The sequence below is a fragment of the Gymnogyps californianus genome, chromosome 1 (assembly GCF_018139145.2).
Source record: "Gymnogyps californianus isolate 813 chromosome 1, ASM1813914v2, whole genome shotgun sequence".
NCBI lineage: Eukaryota > Metazoa > Chordata > Aves > Accipitriformes > Cathartidae > Gymnogyps > Gymnogyps californianus.
In genome coordinates, this window is record NC_059471.1 from 91,611,527 (window position 1) to 91,636,740 (window position 25,214).

Consider the following 25,214-nt stretch of genomic DNA (forward strand, 5'->3'; position numbering starts at 1 on the left):
AGAAATAGGCATACAGTGAAACATGAAGTCAAGAGAACACATTTTCTGTGAATCCTACAGTGCACCCCCCCAATTCTCTCATAAGAAAAAAGATATGCTTTGTATTCTACACTAAGAGGTCTCCAAAGGCTGTCCTGTTATTTTAATTACAATTTGTGATTTTAAGATTGTCTAATGAAAGAATTTCAAAGGAATTGGGTAATGAGCACCCAAGGAAATTAAAAGTCATGTGCACAATTTCCTTAGATTCCACTGACAATTCTGGTTTATGTATAAATCATTCTAATGATTAGACACATACAAAATGCTTAAATTTGTACAAAAATACCCATAATTAAACAAAATACATGAATTTTCACCTTGACAAGAAATATTGGAAAATAATAAAAAATTAAAACTAATATACAAAATGAACAAACATGACTGAATAGAAGTTTCAACATGCAAGATTTTCATTAATCTCAGCATATATAGCTAGAAAGTTTGAAAGAAAGATACTTGTTAGATATTGTTCTCAGAAGGCAGGTGATGTTTGACCTAAAAACTTCTGTAGTCTAGCAGGAAGAGGGGAAGGGGGCAGAGGAAAATTTACTGACATTAAATTTGCATAAACTACTCTAGATAAAAAACAAGAGCATTTCTATCTTACAAATCTTTCTCCTTCACTGAATTTTTGCACTTCATCAACATGGACCTTTATACAACTATGTCTTAAAGGAGACAAATGGTCTTGCAAACTTTTCCAATTCAACAATTACACTGTTCTTCCTACCCTTTACTCTCCACCTACATTTCATCCATCTTTTCTGTCTTCTCTTAACCATAAGACCTGTGAGATAATTTCACCTACTTTTTCCCCAACTCAGAACAATGATTTAAGTCATGATTGAAACCACTTATAAATATGCAACTTTTCTCATCCATATACACCTTATCAGTATTATAATTTAAATGCACAAACCCCCACTAATTCTTTTCCGGTAAACCCTTCTGTCTCTAAATTGATCCTATCAACAATATCTGTTGTGGTTTATTATTGCGGGTGTGTATAGCTCTGGATCAAGCAGTTTAGTATAGGTAAGCAGAAGTACTATTTTAGAGTTCATAACATCAGGCCCAACATGGTTTGATACACCTTACAGTCATTGCTCAGAAGGGCCAGTTGGCTGTGCTCATCCCCAATTCAGCTTCTGCTGCCTCCAAAGTACTTCCCCCGACTTGCACCAATCTGCATGAGAGATTCTCTTTAGTAAATTAGTACTAAATTTACTAGTTTTATTTCCTCTAAATTAGTCAAGGAATATTTACAAAATACAAATGGCTGAGACAGTTGATTTTATTAACTGACTCACAGCTCGTTGATGCTAAGCTCTCAGAGTTATCGTCTAGTACCCACAGATATCATTTGATTCCCTAGCATCTATATTCTTGTTCTTTATCACATGCTTTAATGACAGGTCTGAGGAAAAAAAAAAAAAAAGCCCCACCTGAAATCACACTACCAGCAAGAGCTAATAATTTTTATGGGTTCTGATGCACTGTTATTTCTTTGCAAAACACAATCACTTTGTCAGAGCTGAGTCCCACATCTGAATGTCATTATAGGAATGTGCCAAATATACCAGTTTTCATTACAGAAATATTATGCCATATGGGCCACATATGAAGAGGTACAAGGATTTATAAGAACAGTTAAAAATGCTATCAGTGCTGATCACAATGCACAGTAGGAATTTAAGACACACTTATAAGATACCACAAAGGAAACCAGTCCCATTCATATGGTCAAACATATGTCAAAAGGTTGGACATTTACCCTGAGATCTAGTCCCACACCATGCCACCTTCAAAACTGTCTGTTTGAATAAATGATTCTGTGACATACGCAGTAAGACATCTCTGGTAACTCACAATAGCCCAAAAGACATCATTCTTGCCACAAACAGAGAAATGCTTAAATTCACCTTCTGTTTATTATTTCTTTCTTTTACCTTCCTTGCTTCTTGGTCAAAAAATATAACAGATATTTCACTGAACAGGAAAATGAAATAAAACAGGATTTTTGTGTTACATCAGAACCATTTTTTCAAAAATATTAAAAACAGCTTCTACACTAGTTAGAAATAAGTGCTGATCTCATTTTTTTCCAGAGAAACAAAGCGTCAAACTGCTCTGTTAAAACATCAAAAAGGAGCCACTTTGAAAATGAAAATACAGATTTTTCACTTTACTATTTCTAATATTAGAACATGATTTTTCTGTGGTTTTGTTTTGGAGGTTTGTTCTTTTTTTTAATACAAAAAACAAATTAAACTAAAACTTGGAGCTATGGTATTCAGGGGTGACAAAGGAGACAGGTAGATGAAAGAGAGAGAAATCAGGCAGTTTTCCAGCGTCCCAAAGGAGTAACATCACTGCCTTTGGTCTGGCTATCCAGCGGCTTATTTGTGCTAATGAATGGTGGGAACTGGCTGTTGCACATGACAGGAAACCTGCTTGGTTTGCAGGGTTATGCCAGGAATCTGACTGGGGGCAATCACAGAGTCTCTGCATTCCTCATGGAACGTGCTGGCTCCGTCATACAGATATTTTCCAGTAGAAAACTGCCCCACCAGAAAGGCGGGGATGAGTCAGACCAAGTGTAGGTAGGTATCTATACCTGAGCTTGTCACCGAGCATATATTGAGAGAAACAAGCTATTCCAGGAAGCAACTCGCCTCACCTATTGTAGAAGTCCACTTCAGAACCAGGCAGAATAAACCACAGATGTGCCAGTTTCTTTCTACTGAATTCGGAGATAAGTTAGATGAGTCTTAGTCAAGTTCTTAATCAAGTTAGAATACTTGCATTTTAGGCAATTATGATCTCCTCAATAATAAATCAGAGTGTATATACATACAGCTACAAAAACCTCAAACATGATATTTATTTTTTTAACTCTTTATGCTTACATAGAAAAATGTTCATGTTTAGAAATTAGTTACAATTATTTAAATGATATTGATTGTTCTACTTTGGTATTTTGTTAGACCTAGACTTTTTTTTGTTATTCCTTATTTTCTCTTCTTAAGCAATTTCCACATTCCTGTTATCAACAAGCAAGGCCAGATGTGTGAGATGCTGAACAATTACAACTCTCAATTCTCTTGCTTTCCAACATCTCTCCAGTGTTGATTCTATTACCTAATTTCCACTTCAGTGGATTGTTTTTTTAAAGGAAATCTACCCCAGATTATCATTACACTGTAATAGTCTGGATCAAAGAGCATTTATTACAAATTTATGATCTATTTTTAAGATTTGGCATCAGCAAAAAGCTTAATATCAGTAGTCATTAACAAATTAGCACTGCACATTTGGGATAGTTATACCCTGCTCTTGCCTAGTTATTTAAGCACACAAAAATAAACAGTAAACATTATATATTTTTCTTGTTCAGTGGATCAGTTTAGCTCATCTTTTGTCACCCTGAATGGTCTTCCTACCTTTTATCAACTATTTCTGATTGGATGTTTTACAATAATCTGTCGAGAAAAAGATGGATAAGCATTATTTTTTTTCTTAAGCTGTACTTCTGTGAGCAGCATGTAACCGCAGCAACCAAGTTACTTGCATACTGGCTAACAGGAAAACTTTTCTTGAGCAAATAGAGTAGATAGTTGCAATATTTAAGCTGCATGAACCTCAGTGTGAATTCCATGTTTAACAATTCAGCTGGAGAATTTGACAAGTCCAGAAGCATGAAAAAGAAAGTTGGGAGCTGGCTGAGGTGACTAAACCTCTATGTATGAAATTCACATTTGGCTGCACAAAATCTTTCATAGAAGCAGAAAGCACATGAACATTAGGAGTGCCATGGTGATGAGTTAAATTGATCTTTTAGCTCGATAAGAGCAATGGTCCACAAAAGCCCCAGAATACAGTTCTGGGAATTGATTTGTTATGTTGCTTATTGTATCAGCTAGCAACAGAGACAGATGAGAGGTTTGAGTAATGTGAAATGGCCCATATTTACTCAAAAAACAGTTTTCTTTAATTAAGTCCTCCTTCAGCACTTGATTGTGTGAAGAGCTGAATTCTCTGGTTCAATTAAAAAAAAAACTTTAATGACTTTCTTGAGGAAAACGTATAATCTTATTTCTTTTAACAGGATTACTTTCACATTTCAAGCTCAATGTGTACTCAGCCATTTTCTAGGATTTCATTGCAGTGCGTAGTAACCTGAAAAATTAATATTCTGTCTATTTACATTGTAAATTTGTTGTCTGCTAATATGAATGTTTGCGATTTTATTTTTGCAGTAGTAGAGGGATTGGTTTTATATCAAACAAAACAAAAAATAAACATACAACCCCCTCCCGCCACCCTCCCTGACTAGAGAAAGAAAAAGAATCTAGAAACTCTAGAATCTAGCATTTCTTCAACATGTTGTTCATCATTAACAAAGAACTGTTAGAGGTGTTAGGCAAAATCAGACATTTTGTTCTCATCTTCTGCATGCAAAATTCAGTTTAGTAGAAACAAAAGGAGAATATATTGAAGAAGAGATGGGCCAAAGGGAACTCCAGGCAGCAGAAAACAGACTGGCCATGTTCCACAAAGGTGAAGAAGAAGGTGGGGCAAGTGAGTAAAGATCAGACAAATTCAGAGCACCGTGTCCCTCTGTCTTCAGTCCCCTGTAATACCAGCTTCCCAAGTCATGCAGTTCTCTCTCCCATTACTTCTCTGCCTCCCCAGAACCACAGGTACTTACTGTTTATTCATCTTAAATCTAGTGACAATGCATGCCTCGTGGTGGGTCACATGAAGAAATAAATGTCTATAATGGTTAGGGAATGAAGAAAAATATTCAAGACCCCTGTGCCCCTGAAAACAAATATTCCTTTATGTGCTCTTACAGTGTTTTTGTAAATTTTACCTTTCACTTTTAAGCAGCTCTACATAGCATAAAATTTAAATATTTTGCAGGAGCTTTAGTGAGTTAGATATCTGCCTCCTGCTTACATTTGAGTCAACTACTTATTTGAGTAGTTTTGATTACTTCACATGAGTGTTATAAAAAAATATATCCATGTAAATCAACAGAGAACTCTCCACGAGAGCTTCTTCAAGTGCAAAAAATTATTATAGTATTCCAGTGGGAAAAGAGAAAAAGAAATTCCAAGAATTTGGCTTACTGCAATAGAGCTAAGTCACTAGAAACTAGTCATTTGACACATCCCACAGCTTAAAAAAGCTAGTGACATTTTTTTTAAACAATCCCTTCATGAAAAAGGATGATAATGACGCTGCTGGCTGCTCTGCCTCAAGAGGGAATTGTCCATCTGCTAGCAAATCCCTGATCTATATTATTATTAAGCAGTGTTTATAGAAGTATCAGAGTACCCTTGGCACATTGAGAAACCAATAGGGCACATTTCAAGACGGTAGATTTTTTTAGTTAAAATTCTGGGATCGTTTTCTTTTCCACATAAAAGAACTGTGTTTCAAGATCAGCTTCATTAGGAAGCTCTGCTGGGATTTGATGTTTTTATTTTCTTACAGAGGAAAACTTATTTCTCTAAGAGCAGCTCCATCTCCTCACACATAAAATAAGCAAATATACAATTGTTCCCCCTAGTTTTAATTTGCATTTTATGATTACAACTAGATTAGAATTTTATACATTGCATCATTATTTAAAAACAAGCTGCTTTTATATTTCCCACAATTTCTGGATAAAAACAAAGCCACTCTTAGCTTTCTTGTTACTACTGCTAATAATGTATATTAATATGGATACAAAAATACAGCCCCCTAAAACTTGTGTAACTGTCCTAACAGATCCTCAGTACTACCTAGAACTAAATAATTTGTCAAATTTTATCAGGACTGCTCCAGCTCTTAAAGCAAATCACAGCTGAGGTGGGAGGGGTGCAAAGGTGGCATAAAGCCACGTTTTCCTTCCTTTAAGGTGTGTTTCATTGACAAGGTATACAACACAGAATCTTGTTATTTGAGAATAGCATTCATATATAATCACAGAATAATTTAGGTTGGAAGGGACCTTTGGAGATCATCTTGTCCAACCTACTGCTCATATGGGGCCAAATTCAGAGTCACATCAGGTCACATAGGGCCCTGTCCAGTTTTGTGTTGGATATCTCCAAGGATGGAGAATCCACAACAACTCTGGATAGCCTGTTCCAATGTTTCATTATGCTCATCATGAACATTTTTTCTCCTAATACCACATCAGAATTCCCTTTGCTGCAGCATGTGTCTGTTGCCTCTCATCCTTTTGCTGTGCACCTTTGAGAAGAGTCTGGCTCCATCTTCTGTACGGTCTCCCATCTAGTGGCTATAGGCAGCAATAAGGTCCCTCCTGAGCTCTCTCCCAGGCTGAGCAAGCCCAGCTCTCAGCCTCACCTCATGTATCAAGTGCTCCAGCCCCTGACCACTTTGGTGGCCCTGTACTGGACTCCCTCCATGTCTTTCCTGCACACTGGGAAACCCAAAACTAGACACAGAACTCCAGGTGTGGTCTCACAGATGTTGATTAGAGGGGAATGATCACTTCCCTCAACATGCTGGCTAGGGTCTTATTAAATGCAGCCCAGCATCTGGTTAGGCTTTTTTTGCTGCCTGGGCACACACAGAACTCATGAAGGCTTAAGCAGTTTTTACACTCTCTAGCACAGGAGGATTTCCCCATGGTCCACATTGTGGACAGCACATAACTTTAAACAGTCTTTTCGTACCCATGGTAAGTTTGTAGAGGGCCCAATGCAGCGGGTCTCCGAGTTGCCCATACTAGTGGAATGCAAACACACACAATGAAAGATTGATTTGGATAAAAAAGTAGGTAAGGTAAGGTCCAGTGTTGATGGAATAGGTCATTTATAAGATATGTCAGACTTAGAAATACAGAAAAATATATTTGCTATTGAAAAATGCAACCCTAGTTAAAAGAGCATACTTCTAATACTCAACATATAAATGCAAATGAAAATGTGTTCCTACACTCTTGTCCTTTCCCTGCTGAACCTAACAGGATGCCAGTTGCACTAATCATGATAATTTATCTTTTCCCAGAAGCTTATTTGGCAGGAATTGGAAAAAAATAATCAAATTATTTCGCAATAGGCCAACAAAAGCAAACAGAGGAAAGTTATCTTTAGGCACAACTGCAGTATTATTTTTTGTTTGCATGATGATTTACAGCCTAACTGAAAACTAATTGAAAAATGATGAAAGTATCTCTTTTACTTCAATGAGCTTAGAATCAGATCCTTAGAGGTAAAATTTTTATGCACATCCTAGTGATTAACATTATAGAGAAATAAGGAAATGGCTGTTAATCACTCTCCAAAAGGCAGTGTTTAGACAGCTTTTTATTGTTACAGAAAACAAATATACTCTCTAACATACCGTAATGAGCCGGCCAAGCTATTCTAAAATATCAGCTGTCTTTATATGCAGCAAAGTATTAAAAAAAAAAGTCTCCTGACACATATTCTATATCCCTTGAGGTCCAATTTTCAGATTAATAGAATTTTTTTTCTTTTCTTCCTCCTCTTTCCCTTTAAAGACTCAGATCTCCAGGCCCTCTAGAGCATCCTGCTGCATTTTCTAACCTTTAAGAATAAGCTTAAAGGCTGACAGACATTTTTTCATTTTCCTCTACTCTATAAAAAAGCTAAAGTCTTTCAGCATACAAACCTTGTAGTTCTAACTTTTTCTAATATATTTAGAAATCTGTTCATTTACTAGTTTTTTTATTCACTTCAAAAACTGAAACCAGCCTTCCAGTACTTCTCATAAATTAGAATTAATTTTAAAAGTCTAACAGCATGATGCAGTATAAAATAAGAATTCTGCTAGATATTCCTTGTTAAATGGAACAACAATAACACTCTGAAATATACATAAAATAATGATAGTAGTCTCCTGAGCGAATATATCCTATCGTGAAATTCATAGAGGTAAAGGAGGTTTTGTACACCATTTAAGCCATAAAGTCATGTGTAGGGTTCTGCTACCGGAGTTACCAGCACACAAAAATGCCAATGAACCCTCCAACATGCTGCAGAATCAGTATCAGCTCCAGCCCTGCTTTGGGATCTAGTTGATCCTGGTCCAACAGTGCCCCAGGGAATGTCTGCAGCTGTGTGTTCATATGGAAATAGAAGATCCTAGAGAATGTGAAGCTTTGAAAAAGACCCTCAAAGCAGCATGACAGCAGGGAGAGAGGGATGGGGCAAATATGCTCCTGAAGACTGATTCTGAAAGTGTGAATGTCAGCTCCCAACTTACTGACACCATACTTGGATTCTGAACTAGCGAACTCCTCCCTTTAAGCACATCAGAATACTAAACTGGAAAACATTCAGCTCCAAGTGTAAAATCTTCTATGTACTGTTCTTCAACAGTACATTATCTGAAGATGTGCTACAGGGGTCTTTTAATGCATATGCCACTAATATGAAACTTCTTCACACCTCTGTAGAACTTGAAGTACACTATGCAAAAGGTTGAGGACTTCACCTTACCTATAGCTTTCACTTCTGATATAAACTATATGGACAGACACAAATGTCTGTGGCTGTAACTACAAGTTTTCATTCAACATGGGCATATTTAGGGTACACTGATTCATACCCCATAATACAGAACTACAAATTTTAATTTGGCAATTACAATGGCTTCTGTAAGAACGGGATATAAATTTGGAAAACTACGTTTTTATTTCCACTAAAATTTATGTTGGAAAACAGTTTGGACAGAAAACTTCCCATTCTTCTGATCTATCAGAATATTAATTGTAAGGTTATATACAAAAGTGAACGTATAATTATAAAGTTTTTTACTAAAATGCATGGCATGTAACCATGGGAAAGGATACGTAAAAAATCCTCAAACAAGGGGAATGTCAGTTAAGCCCACTCTTTCATCTGAAGTCTGTTAATTGCACGGTTTATAAACAAATATTTTTCCTTAACAGTTATTTTACTATCATCAGCCGCACAAGATCCTCAGCTATTGAAAAATCAATTCAGTAATTAATAGTGAAAACAATCTCTTCATTCCAATTTTGTTTACTTCTCTAATTGACAGAAGATCAAACCTACTTTTTGAATAGTGACAAATTAATTGAGTAGAAATAAATTATCTGAATCTTTTTGGATGACTACTGTAGGATGACAAAAATCATTACCTAGAAGTATCTTTTCCTGTTTGTTGCTTAAAAGTCTCAGTAACTAGCTTGGCTGCAGGTCTCATTCTACATAAATACTTTTTTCAGATTAATCCCCTCCACTGCACCTAAAAGTGCAGACTCAACATATACTCTTAGAACCAATGAGTAAAAGTAGGCACTGAAAATTGTTTGTAGTCAATTTCATTAGTAATATTACTTATTATTATAATACGTTTTACTGAATAAAATCTATGTTCATCCAGTACAACTGAAAGCCATGTTTTCAATAACATACGTTACAAAAAGTTTGGATGGACAGCATGCCTTGGCAAAATCCATGGACAGAATTCAAAATTTAAGGAGATTATAGTATTTGATCTCTTTGAATGGCATTGTTAATCATCTTCAAGCTTTGCACATGTAGCAAAATGTAGTTTGTCATCCTGTTTCTCTGTCCACAATTTTCTCTTTTATGGAGAATCCCAACCTGACCTTCAAATATAAAACATCTTGAATGTTTTGAAGTAAGGACAGTGAAATGAAGCAACAGTGTAAACTGTATTCTGTCATGTCGCTCACCTACTTACATCTTGGCATATTATATATTCCCTGTATTTCCTGTGAACTTTATTTGCAGGTGAAGGTGTCTAAAGAAACAACGTATGAGTCTCTTGTCAGTCTGCCTTACGTTTATTTCTTTGAGGATCAAATCCTGCAACACATCAGTCTTCAAGCAGATGAGTAAAATATAATAATTTTCCTCTAATGAAAACATGGATCACACTAACGCTAATATTAAATTTCTTTAGTACACACTTTTTAGTGTCTTTTACTTTAATTATACAGAATTTAACAAGATACATACAATCACAGATGACTATGTAATGCATGTGCTTGAAAGAAATGTATATTGTTCATTTGACAGAAAGATTAACTATAGATGTTTGAAGTGAATAGCCATTATGCTACTCGTTTAGTACGCTCCGTTTACTACATAGTATGTGCACCACTTACGAGAATTTAAGTTGTGTTGTTTCTTTCATTAAAGGGAAGCTGCCACTAAAACAAGCCTCTTTTAAAATAGTTGTCTTTTTTGTTTTGTTTTGTTGCATAATTCACCTTTGTACATGCTATTCACACAAGAGTACCAATTCACTGTGATTACCTCCAAGCAAAGTTCGAGTGGGGGCTAACGATGTCTTAAACTTTTATGGAGGAAAAACATGGCAGTTAGTGGCAGTGCTCTTGTGACACAATCAGATTGAAATGAATTTAACCAAAATGCCCTGAGAGACTTAGCTTCAACAACATTACATGCTGCTGTGAAAGAAAGGACAACCTAAGGTCACTTATTTTTACCTGGGTGATTTGGAAAATGTCCTGTTACATACGTTGCTAGGATATGGGATTTCTTTGCTTTTAAAATGTTTGCTTTGACATTTCAATTTCTTATGAGAAATGTGGCGCTCTGTTTTGAAAGAAATATGAAATGGAAACAAAACCCCAAAACAGTAAGAGCTTGGTAGCACGCCAATGGGACTAGCAGTTTGAAGTGTTCTAAATTCTGAGTGAGCAACTAGAGATGCGTTATAATAAAACAGCTTTCATGGAGCATGTATCTTCATAACGACGAATTTTTATAATGGAAGTAGTCGGCTGTGTTAAGATGGTATTTTACACCTAAAGTCGAAAAACTGATCAAAAAAAAAAGGTCAATCTACTAAGATGGAACTCCTATTAAAGCTTACTGAGATCCCTGTAGAGGTGCAACAAACTCTCCGAATAGAGCACAATGCAATACTGTGACTTTCAATGACTTTTAAATCACAACCACAGGAGAGGTATGACTATGATCTTTTACAGAATATACAGATCTGAGGAGGTAAGCACTACTTTTGGATTTCCCACTTAGATCATATCTGGCCTGACTTTTCAGACTAGCCACATGTCCAACTTCATCAGCTCACATACTGCTGCAGAAACTCTGCACATTAGAAAGTAGAGGGTTTTTTTGAGAAACCTAAAATTGTCAGTTTGAAAATTCTGTCTGCTAATCTCACCTAATAATCCAGTGATAGATTTAGGAGCAGAATCAAAATTTCATGACATTCATTTCCATGTGTTAAGTGATATTAAGATGATCATTAGAGAAGAGGGAGACAGTTAACAGAACTGCAGTCTATATTTAGACATTGATTCTTCAATTTCATCAGAGAGTATATTAAATGTCACATTCTGTTGCACAGTCAATTAGAGAGGTAAGCACAACAAAAAAGAGTTTTCCTGCTGGTTTTGTTACCAGCACAGCATGGTACCAAAAAAAGAGACAGGGCTACCCAGCCAGGAACACAAGTGAGAGGAAGACTGCAATAGTGCTGGCTTAACCAGCTAAAATATTTTAGCCTTGAGTTAAGATGAAATGCAGATATAAACCAGTTCATTTTAAAACATGTATAACACTAATTGAAATTCTCAAGAGTTAATAATTTGATGTCATATTTAAGTAAAAGAGATCTGCGGAAGGAAGCAAGCTATGGATTTTGCCTGCCAGAATAATATGCTAAAATGAGGCATAAGTAAGAAAACGATATAATTCTGAACCAAGTATTTGACAACATAAAATTTTAAAAACAAAACTATTCTGAAAAAGATGAAAAGATAATGCACAAACAAGTCTTCTTTGGCCCTCAGCCTTTTCAAATGACATAACAGCTATTTTAATCTAGTGTCCTGTGTAGGTGATACTGCAACTATCACGTATTATTAAAATATACCCATGCCATTTTAAAGATATTTTAATTAATAAAACACTGTATAATTCTACACAGTAAATATTGTGATCATTAATCAAGACGAAACAAATATTTTACTAATCTAGAAGGTGAAGCAAACCAAAAGTCTCAAAAATAGAAAGTTTAAACCACTGGGGAAAAAAGGGAAATATAGGAAAACAAACAGAATGAATCCTATGAGACTTCTGCATATTTTAATATATATGTTCTTATAAAGTGCTTAGTACAGATACTAGGCAAAATGTGTCCATTGTTTCTCCCTCTCTTTCTACTTTAAGCAAAGAGAAAGAATGTCAATATCTTCTTCACAATAAATCAGGTTTTTTATGAGGAGGAGGAAGCAGAAGAGAATCTTATAACAGAGGGTCCTAAACACAGTTTAGAACTGAACTGAATGGAAATTTAACACTTAAAAGTTTTGCACAGGCAAGCCAAATCTTTTATATTGAGCAGTGTTAAATCTAGAATGCAGGTAATTACTTTCAAGCTGTATAATACCAAATTACTTTTATTGCTACTGAGTAGCTAAAGTTTAGCCTTTTTTTTCCTTGCACATATATTTCCATATTTTTCTGTGTTTTCAAAGATAAGTAACACTGATGCAGTTTTGCTGACAAAACACTTGCATTAATGAGTTGTTCTTTTCTTTAAGATGACTGAGGAGCTTTTCATAACCCAACAGCAGCGGGATATAAGCCTCTCAGAAAGTTATTACAGAAGCAACATAAGAAAAGGTATGAAACAGTATCTTTCCTCCTGGCAACCTGGAGCTTACTATGCAATTCCTTCTTTCTCATGAGATTTATATTTCAACCATTGGCTTGCATACTCTTACGACACAATCAGCACAAGCAATAGAAAGATAACAAGATCTGCCTTAAATACCAGAGAAATTATTAAATACTCTTTTTTCCCCTCAATTAATTATCTTAACATTTAATCCAATAATTGTGTTTATGGGATAAAGTAGCTTAAGTAACAACTACATGTACTGCAGCCTATCATCTCTCCTGTGCTCCTTCTCGAAATGATTTAATACAGAATAAAGATCATGAGGCTTTCAACTTGAAAAATCAGTGTTTCTCATACCTTTTGTTTGATGATCATGTCGTTGATATCATCAAGATCACCTACTATCACTCTCTGAGATTTTATCTCTCGATCCAGTCGAGAAAGCCAGTCAGTGAGTTCTGCCCATGCCTTATTGAAGTCAGCCAAGGCTGGAACCTCCAAAAGCACAGAAGATGGCATTTCTGGTTTGAAGGTGGTGGTTTCCTTGGTTACCCTGGTTTGTGTATCCACAGCAACAGTTTCACCAGAAGTTACTGAAAGAAAAAAAAAATGCTAAAATTACTGAATAAAGGAACTATGATAAATGTTTATTTCAGTAACAGAATTTATGCAGTAGAAAGGGTAACACAGAAATAAGCTCTTTTCTTGATGTTATGTCTACTGAAAATATGAAAATTAAAACTAAAAGAATATATGAATTCATTTTTCCACAATATTTCTATTATAGTGTATGCTTAACATTCAGCATTCTCAGCATATTCAAATTTCATCCTGAAAAGACCAATGGGACCTAGTAACACTAGCAAAGATCTTAGTGTAATAAGAACCCCTCACTCAAGGTCACTGAAGTATTGCTATACATGAGTCATCTTCCAAAATCTACTAGTGTGGTCGGACCTGTTGAAGCTAGAGGCAGATTGAAAGAGTTGGTTGCAATATCCAATGTATCACAGCATGACCACGTATCTAGAAACACGTTTCTTCCATGGTCTCCAGTCACTCTGTAGCTGTGAATCTGTCTTGCCAACAATCTTCTCACTTACTGTTACCACCAGGTATGTCCTATAGGCTCTGTGACCAATATGGGAGCTTACACAACAAGAAATTCCGCCTTGGCCGATTCTTGATTTTTCTTCCTCATAACTTGAAAATATTATGTGCTATTATTTGGATTCTTGTGGATTTTTTTCGTTCTATTTGGAGAAAATAGATACATCTTCTCCTTTGTGTTCTTTCTTGCTCTATTAGCTGGGTTTTAAAGAATCTGTTCATTACTCATTGCTTGGATTGGGGAAGTACCCAACACTGAAGCACAGTATCTTTCTCTGCAGTCAAAAATGATGAGAGGTGCCACAGATAGCTACCATTGGACAGAGAGGCATGTAACATGAAATCATTCAGAATTTCAAGACTGATTTTTCCTTCTCAATTTTGTTATTTTTTTATAAACTGTTCAGCTATTTTTGCCCTCCAGTTAATCATGCAAAAGCAATTCATTATGCGCAATATTACGGCAGATGAGGCTACACTGAATTGTATTTAGTTAATTTTTTTCTCACTTTTTAAAAAGTCCAGCCAAACAAGAAAAATACTAAAATAGGGAAAACACAAGAACATGTGGCGGTGCTTCACTGAGGTGCTAAACCATTAGAAAAGAGAGAGTCTAAATACCTACCCTTTAGAGTAGCCACAGAACCTCTATCTGAATCAACTGCCTAAACAACACAATAGTTAAACCAGGAAAGCTGAAATAGAGCTGTGAGGAGTGTGCCCCACATTTTCTATCACTGAGCTGCAAAATACGGTTATTGAAAACCAAATATAAATTTCTAAAGGACCAAGATGTATGTTTGCATTTTTCCCAGTCTTCTTATAGAGTAGAGAAAACCTGTTTCCTGCACTCTTCCTGTGAGGCAGCTTGTCTTTAACAGAAAAAAAAAAAAACCACAAAACCCAAAACCAGTGTCACCCCATGCACAGTAAGGGGTTTTTTTGCTTTCTAGTACTTCTGAGAGTCTGATGGTTTTCCCCACTGGCATTCATGCCATTTCAGCAAAGTCTGTCTGAAGTCTGAAAACTCAAGTAGCAGGTGAGGGTTCAAGAGTTTGGCCATAAAACCACTTGAAACATTAAAACAATCAGTAACATTAACTGAACTTGCCAAGGAATTTAGCAGCTATTCTTCACTAATGAGAAAGGTTTTGAGTTACTTCACTGGGGAATCAGTGACCCTCTTCAGCACTGCAGAAAGGGAAAAAGCTGTGCACAAGCATCTAAATGACTGTCACTGTAAAAGCACTGTAAGATGCTGTCAGCATTAAAAATACGGTATGATTACAAACAATTTACCAAATCAACTAACATATACATTATTTATCTAGCCTGAATAAATGGCAATATTATGATACCAAAAGTGACTCCTGCAAATGATGATTTTTAATGACACACACTGCAATTAAATACATTTATCCACCCATCCATATCATTATTGCATTTCTGAAGTGCAATCCTTGTACTTTTCCTTTCTGTACTTTAAAATCACATACCTGTGGATAACTATGAAGTAAATTAATTGTTGTAAAAGGCTGTTCTAACATAACAAGTTTTTAACTAAAATCACAAAAACAGATGAGAAATTAATGTATTTTTTTCTGACATGGAAAGAGGTTTGTAAGGGGTTATTTATAACATCACACTGTTTGCTATAACAGAGTATCTTGTACAAACTTGCCAGTTAAAGACTAGCAATTTTAAATATGAAAAGCAAAATAGATAACCCTAAAGGATCTCTTTCCTTCACCCTGTTATTTCATTTTTAAAATTTTTAGACACAGATGTGAATAATTAATAATAATAATCTCTACTCATCAGGGTTTTTTTAATCTCTGGTGAAATTACTCCAGATATTTTCTGCCCTATTCTATTTCTTTTTACCTAAATTATGAAAACAAAGCAGAGATTAGCTCTACTCAGTACTGATGAGGCCACATCTGGATTACTGTGTCCAGTTCTGGGCTCCCCAGTACAAGACAGCTATAGAGCTACTGGAGAGAGGCCAGTGAAGGGCCACAACAATGATTAAGGGACTGAAGCATCTGTCATACGAGGAAAGCCTGAGAGAGCAGGGATTCTTTAGCCTAGAAAAGAGAAGACTCAGGGGGGATCTCATCAACATGTCTAAATATCTGAAGGGAGGGTGCAAAGAAGACAGAGCCAGGCTCTTTCCAGTGGTGCCCTGTGACAAGACAAGAGGCAATGGGCACAAACTGAAACACAGGAGGCTCCCTCTGAATATCAGGAAACACTTTTTGACCGTCAGGCTGACCGAGCCCTGCAACAGGTTGCCCAAAGAGGTTGTGGAGTCTCCATCCTTGGAGATACTCAAAAGCTGCCTGGACACAATCCTGGGCAGCCTCCTCTAGGTCACGCTGCCTGAGCAGAGGGGTTGGACCACATGACCTCCAGAGGTCCCTTCCAACCTTAACCATTCTGCAGTCCTGTAAAGCTATATTCTCAGTTCCAAACACTCTCTAAAAGCCAAATTGGAAATACTGTGAGGACAGAGAATGCTTTGGGAACAAAGCAGCTAAGATTGAAGATAATACATGGAAATAATCCTGGCGTAGTGTATGTAAACATTCAACTGACTGTTCTACATGTGGTGGAAAAAGCTTTAAATCTGCAGTACTCTATCCTAGTTAAGCTATGACTCGAGCAAGGGCAGGTAGTATAAAACCAATTGAAGATTGTAATATATATCTGTAAACTGAGGTAGCATTAATAACTCTTGCTCTGCTTGGACCTATTGTTCTATTCAAGCCTTTCTGAAAGATAAACTGCTCCAAAGTTCAGTTTCCTTTTAGTAATATAGTATTGTCATGGTATTCCCTGTGAACCTTTCCTTAGGCAAAGTTCAATAAGATTGATGGGCCCACTAAAAATTGAAAAGCAAAAGACTAGGATATGAATGGATCACTTTTAGTGAGTGTAAGAATTAAGCAGACACCGAAACTAAAAAAAAGGTACCACAAGAACCTTTCATATACTAGCTACGTGGTTGTTCTAGATTCAATTTATAGCAGTATCATTGATTACAATACCAAGGCTAATTTAACTATCAACACATACTTACAAAGTTAAGTGAAAACAATATTCTGAAATTATATAGTGTCACCACTGGATACTCATTACAATATTGAGATAATGCTTTAAAAATAATCCAGATAGGGGGAAAAACACCCCAAACCAAAACTTAAAAAAACAACAAAACCCAGTACATTCAATTTAATGGGTAAGATTTAAAAATCTTCCTCTTCTATAAATAAACATTCTTGTTTATCCAAACTATATATAAAACATGATTGGGTTTGTTACTGCTTTCTATTCAGTAGTTTAAAGGTTAGCTGAACAAATATCTGCAATACTGCCACCAATATTTCTGCTACAGCAAAAATAACCATTTTTTGATACCGCTAGTGTTTTTTTTACAAATGTAGAAGTTGATTCAAATGCTGAGATACTGGCATAATATAAACTGAATGTATGTTAAGGCTAGTATCTCTTATTTATTGTAACAAAAGCAAAAATAATCAGAAATGTTTCTGTTTGTTTTTTGCCCCTCAAACAATATTGTCTTATTTCTTAATTGTGATATGAAGTGCCAGGAAACCCACAGCTGAGAGAAACAAATTCTTTCTGGCTTGCCTGTGCCCTGTATCCTCTATTGTCATTACTGATTTGAGTCTTCCCATAGGCTCTTGTGACATATGTTTTAAAAGGCAAAGAAAAAAACAACTCCTTGAAGTAGGGAATTCAGACTGTCTCAATTACAATGAATAGGTAATATCTAAAAATTATTATTTCTTATTATGGATGTGACTCAAATCCTCTTCTGCTAGTTTTAGTTTCTCATTTGGTGTATTATTCCACGTGGAAGATTTCACATGTCTGGCCAGAGAAGTTACAGAGCCTCAGACTGCACATACTGGTTTGCATAAAATAAAATGAAGTCATACTGTATATTAAATGATTCGTATATTTATTGTGTGGATTATCACATGGAAATTTTGGATGAAAGTTATTTTCTTCATAAGTTAAATACAAACTTTTGACTAAATTGCTATATACTTAATTCATAGTAGCCTGTTACAAATATTTTCATCTATCTGATAAAGAGTTTTACATTTGACAATGAAGAAAAAAGTTAAGAGCATTCAATGCATATTGGTTTTCATGTTTCAGGATGATACATGGGCTTTTTTCTTAATCAATTATGAAATAATATTTCCCTTTTTTTATAGACATAAATGTTTTAACCTTTTTCATGAGAACGTTGAAAGGAAGCCTTGAGAAGGCATTACATCAAGGGAGTCAGTCTTTTGAGGAACAGAAACGCTACAAACTTTATACTGCAGTAACACTTTGAATCCCAAAGAGATCCATGATATTAACAACCAATTTAAAACTAATTTATCTGTAAAACATAGTAATAATCTGCATATGCAAAAGTACAGTCAATGGAGCTGCTATTTGCCATATGAGGACTACTTATATGTTTGAGGTTTTAAGGATAAAATTACCTGGTTGGCTCTTAAAAATTTTGAACTAAAGGAAGTGTTGAGGAAAATGTTCCAGCCTGTTTTGGGATCTCTTGAAGTAGTAGACAGAATCAACACAAGCATTCTCTTTGGTAATATTAAGACACTGTCAATAAGTATTTAAATTCATATTTTAATAATGAAATAAAATTTCATTTTTTTATTTATTCCCTCTGCCCCTCCCCCTGAGTGTTTTCAGTAATTGATTCCTGCATCCCTAATTAAGTTTTCCAATATCTAGAAACACACACAATCATTTCTGGGCAGTCTGAAGAGTTTCAGTTCAAGGAGTCAAGAATTATTTTTTGAAAACAGCCTTTTTTCTGTTGTTGTTTTTTAAATGCAGTATTATTTGTACCCCTACAGAAAGCATTTATTTTTTTCCAAAGGATAGGGGTCTTTTTGAGTAAGCAGTTGTTGCAGTTGTTACAAAAGGGTTTCACGAAAATGAATGTTTTTTACTACAGCAGTTGTGGTGTTCCATCAAATTCTGTCACATACTTGCCTTATAAAAAACGTTGTGACAACATCTGTCACAAATGATGCAAGCACCTCTCAGTATTCCTTTTGTCAGTAAAAGTAACAAGTTCCTTGATTTAGTATGCAGCTTTCAATTGGACGTCAATCTATATGACAACAATTTACATTTCCAGTGTACCGCTATTGGCACATAACTGAATTTTGGCAGCTAGTTCTCTGTTATAAGGAAAAACACATATTGCCAGCAGCTCCAACTTTTACAGTCTCATGAAAATCACCTCTTCTAATTTTGTAAGATCTACAAATTGATTTAACAGGCATAAATTGCTATCCTAGCCAAGAGGAACTCTGAAGAAAAAAGTGTAAAAAACTGTACACAGATACAGAATACTAAGGAGCCAGTGGAATTTTAGGTACCATGTAGTTTAAAAAAAAATAAAAAATCAGAACAGGTTTGAAGAAGCTTTGAAATAATCAGAGTTCAGTTATTAGCTAATTTAACAGCATTACAGTATTCATGAAAAAATTTCCAAGTCTACCCTTATTCTTAGAGAGAAAATTCTGCAGAATTAAAAACAGTTGTTCAAAGCTAGAGAAGGCAACATCATCACTGCCACTTTGTTTTTGACAAAGTAATTCCTCAAATCACTGCAAGCACCTTCTGTTCTTTCATCAGAAATGTTAAAATACCTTGCGTCATACACTCGTCAAGCTTTCTCATGAAAACACATATAAATCTTACTTTTCAGGTCAAGCTAACCTCTATTGCTCTTCCAGCTATTTTGGTTTCACCTTAGGAAGAATTGTCTCTGGGAACTTAAGCGTCATCTGACCACCAATGTATTGTTGAAGGAAACATCAGTAATGCAAATCTCTACCTGCATATCTCCATCACTATATTCCCTGCTACTCCACACTGATACAATCAAAGACAGTAGTCTGATATTTCAGTGACAAGTTTCATATAAACAAGACTAAAGAACTTTCTAGCTGGAGTAGAAGAGAAGGTTTTCTTTTGCCATCTTGTCCTCATTTTAGCCTTCTACAGTTTAAGGAACAAGTTTGTCTTTCACCGTCTCATGCCCTCTGACTAAAGCAGAAACGTTAGAAGCGATTATGAGCTTTGTTCCTCATTCCCTGTGGCCTCCACTCTGCTCATGATCTGTGATCACATTTGCTCACACTCTTTGGTTGGCTGTTTCTCTGTAGAGCAGACCCAACTCTGTGGCTGCTCCAGTCACCATAGAAATATTAGGAAGGATGTCAAAGAGCCATTGCACTTCTCAGCAGGATATGACCAGGATGGCACTGAGCACTGCTCCTTTCAGAAGGAAAAGCCAGCTTGCTTTACTCTTTTAAAAAGACAAGTCAACAAAGAACAGCACACAGGTCAAGATGACTGTGTGCAGAATGACCTATCACTTTCTATTATTCTAGAAAATTAAAGAGATTTTCCCACAATGTGGTCACCAATACTCCTAATTACTATATAAAAGGAAAGAGAAAAGAGAGATTACTGCTATTTGCAAGCCCATGCTATTTGGATAGTCAGATATTATAGTAATTCAGCTTACTGTAACAAAAAGAAGGGAGAGAGACAGAGTGGGTTTAAAGCATGGGAAAAAATGTGCGATGTAAAGCCAGAAACTGCGATAGAAAAACCGAAAAAGAGCATAAACTACCATTTTATTACGGATACTTTTTTGCTAAGAACTCTAATGAGAATCTCTTTTTCCATATCTTCCGGAATGAACTAATTCAAATTCTTGGTTCTGTCTAACTGTGTTTTAAAAATGATGCAGTTGTGTTGTTGCCACATTTCTTGAAAATTACTAACATTGGATTCTGTAGTGTGTGCTGAATATAGTTCTAGACAAAGATAAACATTAATTTAACTCCTTCCTGAGCCATGTTACGTGAGCCATGTAAAAAAGACGGACCATAACTGTAACTTAGTTCTGTGCTCTCACCTGGTATAGGTTATCAATAATAGTCCGATGAATTCTACAGTATGCTATCATTTACATTTCATGGGATTTAATCAAAATGAATCCTGTATATCCTGCTGCTACTAGCTATTGATCAAGAAATTAAATGAAAGAAAACAAGCTGCAAAGCCTGCTTCTCAGAAGAAAATAGCAGATCATATTTTAAAAATGAAATAGGTGAATGCAGTCCTTTGAAAGACTGATGATAGCATTAATCTTATTTACATCATAAATCTTGACAGCTGCACTTTCAACAACTTGTTATAGAATAGAAAAAGTAGACCTAGATTCCATATTGTCTTTAATAACAGCAAAGCAGCCAACTCCTCTTTTCACTTTCTGATTTACATTTCATCATAGGTATGAGTACAATAAAAATTCTGAGTAGTAACTGAGAGTGAGTTTTATTTAATCAACTGAGCCCTGAAAAATCAAAGTTCATATTCCCTTTGTAAAATGCACTGTCACACCTGTTTATTACAGATACTTTCAAAGAGTAACCTACTGCGAGACCCCTGAAATAGGAGGTTAAATATAAAGGTGTAACCTTCCTTCCTTTTGATTTAAATTGGGGTTTTGTGGCTTAGGTATATTTTGCATGTATTTTTCACCTGTCAAATAATCCAGAAACAAATCCTCCCATCAAGATATGCTATAAAGATCAAGATAGAAATTCTGAGAATCAGAGATTAGCGTTTATAAACTTGCTTATTATGTTTTTATTCATGCAGCTCTGAAGGCATAGTGTCAGCTTTTTATCTAGACTCTTTTCATTACTTCTCCCTGTTGGTGTTGCAGCACATGCTGTGAATGACCTCCAGAGATTCCTGAAGCTATATGCAGGGAGAAAATTGAATCTGAAAGCTTTATTAGACAAGTTTGTCTTCAGCTTGTGTCTGATGTCAGCTGTATTGAAAAATACAACTGCTTGTGAAACCGGGTCCTGATCTTGAAAAATCTGCAATCAAATGGTAACAGATTCAGTTTTGTGCCATATTGCTATTTGTTAGATGTGGCACATGTGTTTGTTAGAAGTGAAAAAGCTTCTTCATGAAAATCAGAAGGAATAATCAGGCAACCTCTTTCCTGAGCACAATGGGGAAACTAGATATATGGCAGTGTACACATAATAGGGCCAACTCAGGTTGGCATCTGTGAACCTCCTTACTACAGAAGCCTGTAAAGTAAAATGACTCAAAACCAAGAAAATTAAAATTATGTATATAAACCATTATTTATTCCTTCATCCAAAAGCAACCAAAAGAAAAGGTAAAGACAACAATCTATTCCTTTACTATTCCACTTTATATGAGAGCGAGCAACCTTTGTTAGGTCAGATAACTTAAGGAGGAGCCTACTCTTACTGCTTTCCACTGATTCAAGAACTCAAGGTATTCTCTATGATACTTCCCTACTGCGTTGTTCCCGGTTCATTTTCTCTCTTGCATTTTGTTTTAGTGAAACTTTTCATAGAGTTATACTTAATTATAACTAATATTAAAAATAGACATTTCCTCTAGATTCTACATGCACAAGTATCAGAAACTATACAATTCTAGACATGGCCATTATTGGAAATGATATTTCTCTCTATTACAACTCTCATGCTAGCGGTCTTCTTTACCGGTGTCCTAAAACTAATGTTAACTAAAATGGACTGCTGGCAGTAGTGTTGCCTTCTAATTCAGTGTAGAACTACTTGTCGCAACAGATGCATGCTGTGGATTTTTAGCTATTCAACTCTGTGGAGAATGGTTTTGCAAAATTAAATGTCTACCATGTCCCCCACACAAGCATTTTAATAGCTGATAGCACAGTTCTTTTAAATGGTGAATGTTATGCGCAATGTATTTTTAAATGTCAACACATGTTTGCATTAGTATTGAAAACACTGTAGATGCACACATCCCTAGATTGTTCAGTCTTCCCCAAGGAATTATTTTGAGTACTCTTGGTCTTAATTATACTATGCCAGCTGCTATAAACAATACAGACACTTTAATATCTGATTTGTACATTTGTTTTTAATTTACCCTCTGAATACACATATTGTTATCTTTTCAGGTGCACAAAATGAAATGCACAAGGATTTTTAAGACTAGCATTTGGAAATTCTGAGAAACACAGTTCTGAACTACAGCATATGTGTTCACTCAAGCACTGTGCATAATATATAAACAATGACTGCTTCAGAGCACATTAGCTATGAAATACTACAAAAAAGAAAATAGAATCTATTGTGCATTTTTGCCCAAAGCTAGTTGTTGTCATTTTCTTTCCTACTTTTGTTTCTTCTTGTCATTGTCTCTTGAATATCTCTTAGAAACAAATCGTTTGTTTGTTTTTAAAGAGGCAGTGGGACATTACATGATCCAGCTCTGAAATCCATGGAATGAATATATTTCAACAGTTATTTTTTCAAAAACAAAGAATCCTTCATCCCCACTGAAAATATTAAACCAAATATCATATCACAGACTTAACAGGGCAGTCTTCATAATGCAGGATACTGCTATGCCCAATCTGTACATCTCTCTATCTTAGAACTAACCAATATAGAATAATAGATCACTCAATTATGCATTTCATATGAAAATAAAAGAAAATTCCAGATGCATAAAATACAGACACTAGCACTACAGAAGCACTTTCAGCTTCTGAGGTCACTGGACTTTAGTTTTAAACCTTATGTTATTTCATCAAGGTATGTATTTTCACATACATGCTTTCATTGGCTGCTAATTTTCCTCAAAAACCTACAGTCTCAGGAACTGTGTATTTTTAGTAGCACCAGTACATGTTTCTTATGTTATACTACATTCCAAGCAGTGCATATGAATTTCAGCTGTATTAAGCCACAGCGGTACATATAGTCAGAGAGTAACATTAGTGACATTTTTCAAGAACTGTTTTATAAGATCATATAAACCTAGAACAAAGCAGCATGCCTAGTCCAGGTGGGGACTTGTTTCATGGAGAAATAAGAGGCAAACTAAACTTTCCCAAACACAAGGAGACATACCTTAGGATGCACTCCTTCAACTAAAATATCAAAGGACAGGCAAATGAAATTCTGTTGTCACTCGTTTCCCTAGAATCACAAATATCACTCTTTCAATTCAAACCCCCAAACTCAAGGTATTATAAACTCTGGAGGTGACTGCTGTGAATCTTTTTTCTATGCCCTAGCTGAATATACCGGCTAATAAGCAATGAGTTCTCTTTTGGTTAAATCAGCTGGTGAAGTTACTGCAGCTCACAATCCTCATGTTACAACTTGCTTCTAACATCCTCAGCTTGATACATCATTCTTCTCCCATTCTCCCTTATTCATTCTAAATCCTGAAAAGCCACCTTCTCCTGTACATGGAAGCCCAGTCTGTGGCTCTGTGCCTGCAGTCTCTGACTCCTGCTCCCAAAGCAAATTATACTGAAAGCACAGAAGAGCTTTGATTGTATGCATTCGAAGAAAGATACCTAAAGCTGATGGTTAGTGTTATGAGTTCTGGTGATACAGTATTAGCTTTCTTCAAATTCTTTGTATTAAATGTACAATAACTAACAATGCATATAGAGATGCATTTGAGAGAGAGGCTTTAACTGTGCTACAATTTGTAAAACAAAAACAATTCTTTTTTTCTTTATCTTTTTTTAGACCTGCTACAAACAATGCTCCAAAATAAGACCGATAACTTGTAAAGTTTAAAGGGACAAAGTCTACTTAATTTTGGAAGTAATTTCACCATTGTAACTGACACTAACTCTCACTCTACTTTTTTCTTCATTTCACAGTCATACATTTTTCTGTTTCACTTGAGTACACATTTCATATGAAAAGACAAAAACTTGTGTAAAAATTCAGGGAAAAAAATGAAATTGATTGTACACAAAGTACTGTTCACTGAATAAGTTAAACAAACTGCAAGAGTACCAATATAACGTACTGCTCACAGTTTTATTAGCTGCACATGCAAAATGTAAAATTAGTTGACAAAGTATTTTCAGCTGTATTCATTCACAGTTATTTTTAAAGTTTCACTAACTTCAATTATAGCATGATTGAAAATAAATACATATCCCTTTTAAGTAATTGTATTTTCATGTATAGCTCTAAATGCAAGTGGCCAAAATTTTCCCCTAATGTCTTACTTGAATGAAGGCAAATAATGCAAAATATCTTCCTCAGGACCAAAGTCAGGAATGCCTGTCACCCCACAATGTATTCACATGGGTTTACAAAGCACTGTATAACTTTACCTAACTTATTAAGTAAATACAGTGGTAGCACTTCAGTACAAAAGAAGTCATATGAATGCTAACGATATTATTAAAATCTGTCCCTCCTGTAAAAGCACATTCCAAAACTGCATTTCTCTCTGCTTAAAAT

At 35.5% G+C, this 25,214-nt stretch overlaps 1 protein-coding gene across 2 annotated transcripts in view; it reads right to left on the reverse strand.

The window, feature by feature from the left end:
* DMD (dystrophin) overlaps positions 1-25,214 on the reverse strand; it is a 922,027-nt gene that overhangs the window by 340,228 nt on the left and 556,585 nt on the right. For both annotated transcript variants that reach the window (XM_050904429.1, XM_050904437.1), the window contains exon 46: positions 13,060-13,295. In XM_050904429.1, the coding sequence (XP_050760386.1) occupies positions 13,060-13,295 (236 nt within the window). The remainder of the gene's footprint in view (positions 1-13,059; positions 13,296-25,214) is intronic.